The 2,036-nt window shown below is 62.1% G+C and overlaps 1 protein-coding gene across 1 annotated transcript in view; it reads right to left on the bottom strand.

Annotated features, from left to right (window-relative positions):
* Positions 1–2,036, bottom strand: part of LOC105536351 (mitogen-activated protein kinase 15) — a 20,085-nt gene that overhangs the window by 5,459 nt on the left and 12,590 nt on the right. The window contains exons 2-5 of the mRNA XM_011975735.1: positions 1,685–1,784; positions 750–848; positions 466–495; positions 240–330 (exon numbers count right to left, since the gene is read on the bottom strand). Coding sequence (XP_011831125.1) covers positions 240–330; positions 466–495; positions 750–848; positions 1,685–1,784 — 320 coding nt within the window. The remainder of the gene's footprint in view (positions 1–239; positions 331–465; positions 496–749; positions 849–1,684; positions 1,785–2,036) is intronic.

Below are 2,036 nucleotides of genomic sequence, written 5' to 3'. Positions count from 1 at the left end.
CATAAAATAAGGAAAAGGAGAACACAACTGCAAACTGTGGTCGGAGCAGGAGCCTGGGGCGGGTGGGACGAAGGGGGTCGCTGCTGGCTCTGGAGGCTGACACTGGTCAGCTGTCTGTCCCTGAGTCCAGGGTACAGGGTGAGGGAGCAAGCCACTGTGGGCCGGCCGCAGAGGGACACGCAGAGGGCGTAAGGACAGGACAGAGGTGGGGCTGGGGCCCTGGCCGAGGCCTCACTCACCCATAAACTCAAACACCAGGTAAATGTCCCTATCGTTCTCTGCCCGGATCACATCAAGGAGGCTGATGATATTGGGATGGTCCCCAAACTCCTGGGGAGAGAGTTGGAGGTGGCTGGAAGGCCAGGAAGGGCTGTGTTCTGGGGGCCAAGAAGCCGGGTTTCTCTGCTGTCTGGAGAGGTCTGTACCTGGGGAAGGGGACTGGGCTGGAGGGCCCAGGCCACTCACCTGGAGGAGCATGATTTCCCGGAATGTTCTCTGAAGAGACAGAAACACAGGTGTGTGGGTGGGCGGAGCAAGAAGGAAGCCCCTGTCCTGAGAGGACCCAAAGGAGCTGATGTCTGTCACCCAGTGCCCACCAGACCAGGCGTGGCAAGGGGGCAGTGTTCTGAGACAGGCCAGAACATCTGCTATGACCAGGCTCCAGCTCCCACCGGAGCTTCCAGGCACCAGGGCAAGGGGCTGCCCCTCCCAGCCCCCATCCTCTCCTGCGCTTCTCCCCACACACTCACCTGGGCATCTGTCTTATCCCTAAAAGCATCAAAGATTTTCTTGATGGCCACGACCTCACCAGTCCTTCGGTCCACTGCCTTCCACACAATGCCGTAGGCCTGGGAAGGAGTGCTGTCACACAGGGCCAGGCCCTTGCCCCGCCATCCCCTACCCACCCAGATTGTCCCTACAGACATGAGGCTCCTCCTTCCCATCCTGGGTCCCGAGAGGGGATGGAGTGTGGGCTTCTGCAACTGCAGGCTGCCCTAGACTCCTACATCTTCCAGAGGAGGGAGGTAGAGCGGAGGGAGGGTGAGAGCTGGCGAGGCCCCGGAGGAAAGGAGGCCACAGAGGGGAGCGTCTGGGCAGGAAATGAAGCTCGGGGATGCCCTACCATCCCTCCAGCCGCCCAGGCGCTCTCCCTCCCTTTCTCTCACACCCCATCTATCCCCAATCCTCTTGGCCCCACCTTCAGATTCCTCCAGAATCTAGCCCTTGCCACTGTCTCCTCTGCCCCCATCCTGGTCCCAGCCTCTGACGTCTCTCACTGGGTGGCTATGCTAACCCCTTAACTCATCTCTGTCTGCCACTCCTGTGCACACCCATAGTGGGTCCTCAACACAGGAGTGGGGCCTTGTAAAGTGACACCAGCAGCTGCTATAGCTCCCAGCGTCAGCAACAGTAAAAACCAAAGTCTGGGAAGTTCCCCAAAGCCCCCACACGACCGGACCCTCACCACTCACCTGTCTCTCTCCGTCTCCTATCCAGTGGCACACACAACCCTGCACTGGGGCTATGCACTTGCTCTCTGCACTGCCTGGAAGGCTCTCCCTCCCCTCCCCATGGCACCCTGGAACACCCCCCACCCGCCCACGCACACACACACAGGCCCACATGCTCACACACGCACACGGATACAGAAGGCTCTGGCCTTCGCTCTGCGCCCACCCCATACCCAGTCAGGCCCTTCTCGGGCCTTGCCCTTGTGCTCTTGAGCCTGGGGTCCGCCCTCCCTCTCAGTGACCCGGGTGCGGGCCCAGCCTCCCCAGAGCGTCCTGTGCCCCCGGGAAGCGGCGACTGTGGGCGCGTGGAGAGCGGGGCGCCAGGATCCCTCCGCCTGAGGCCGCTGGGGGCCCTGGATGTCACCTGCTTCCAGGAGCCAGGTTCCTGGGAGTCGGGATCGTGTTACCCCATGAGGAAACTGAGGCACCAAGGGGCTCCAGATCACCCCTCCCGTCTACGGAGGAGGCAGGACGCCAGTGTGTGACGGAACAGGCCTCCGAGGGGACCGGCCACGCCCCGCAGGT

Source organism: Mandrillus leucophaeus, unplaced genomic scaffold, assembly GCF_000951045.1.
Source record: "Mandrillus leucophaeus isolate KB7577 unplaced genomic scaffold, Mleu.le_1.0 Scaffold158, whole genome shotgun sequence".
Lineage (NCBI taxonomy): Eukaryota > Metazoa > Chordata > Mammalia > Primates > Cercopithecidae > Mandrillus > Mandrillus leucophaeus.
The sequence above is the reverse complement of the archived record's forward strand: the minus strand, read 5'-3'. Positions and strand labels throughout refer to the sequence as shown.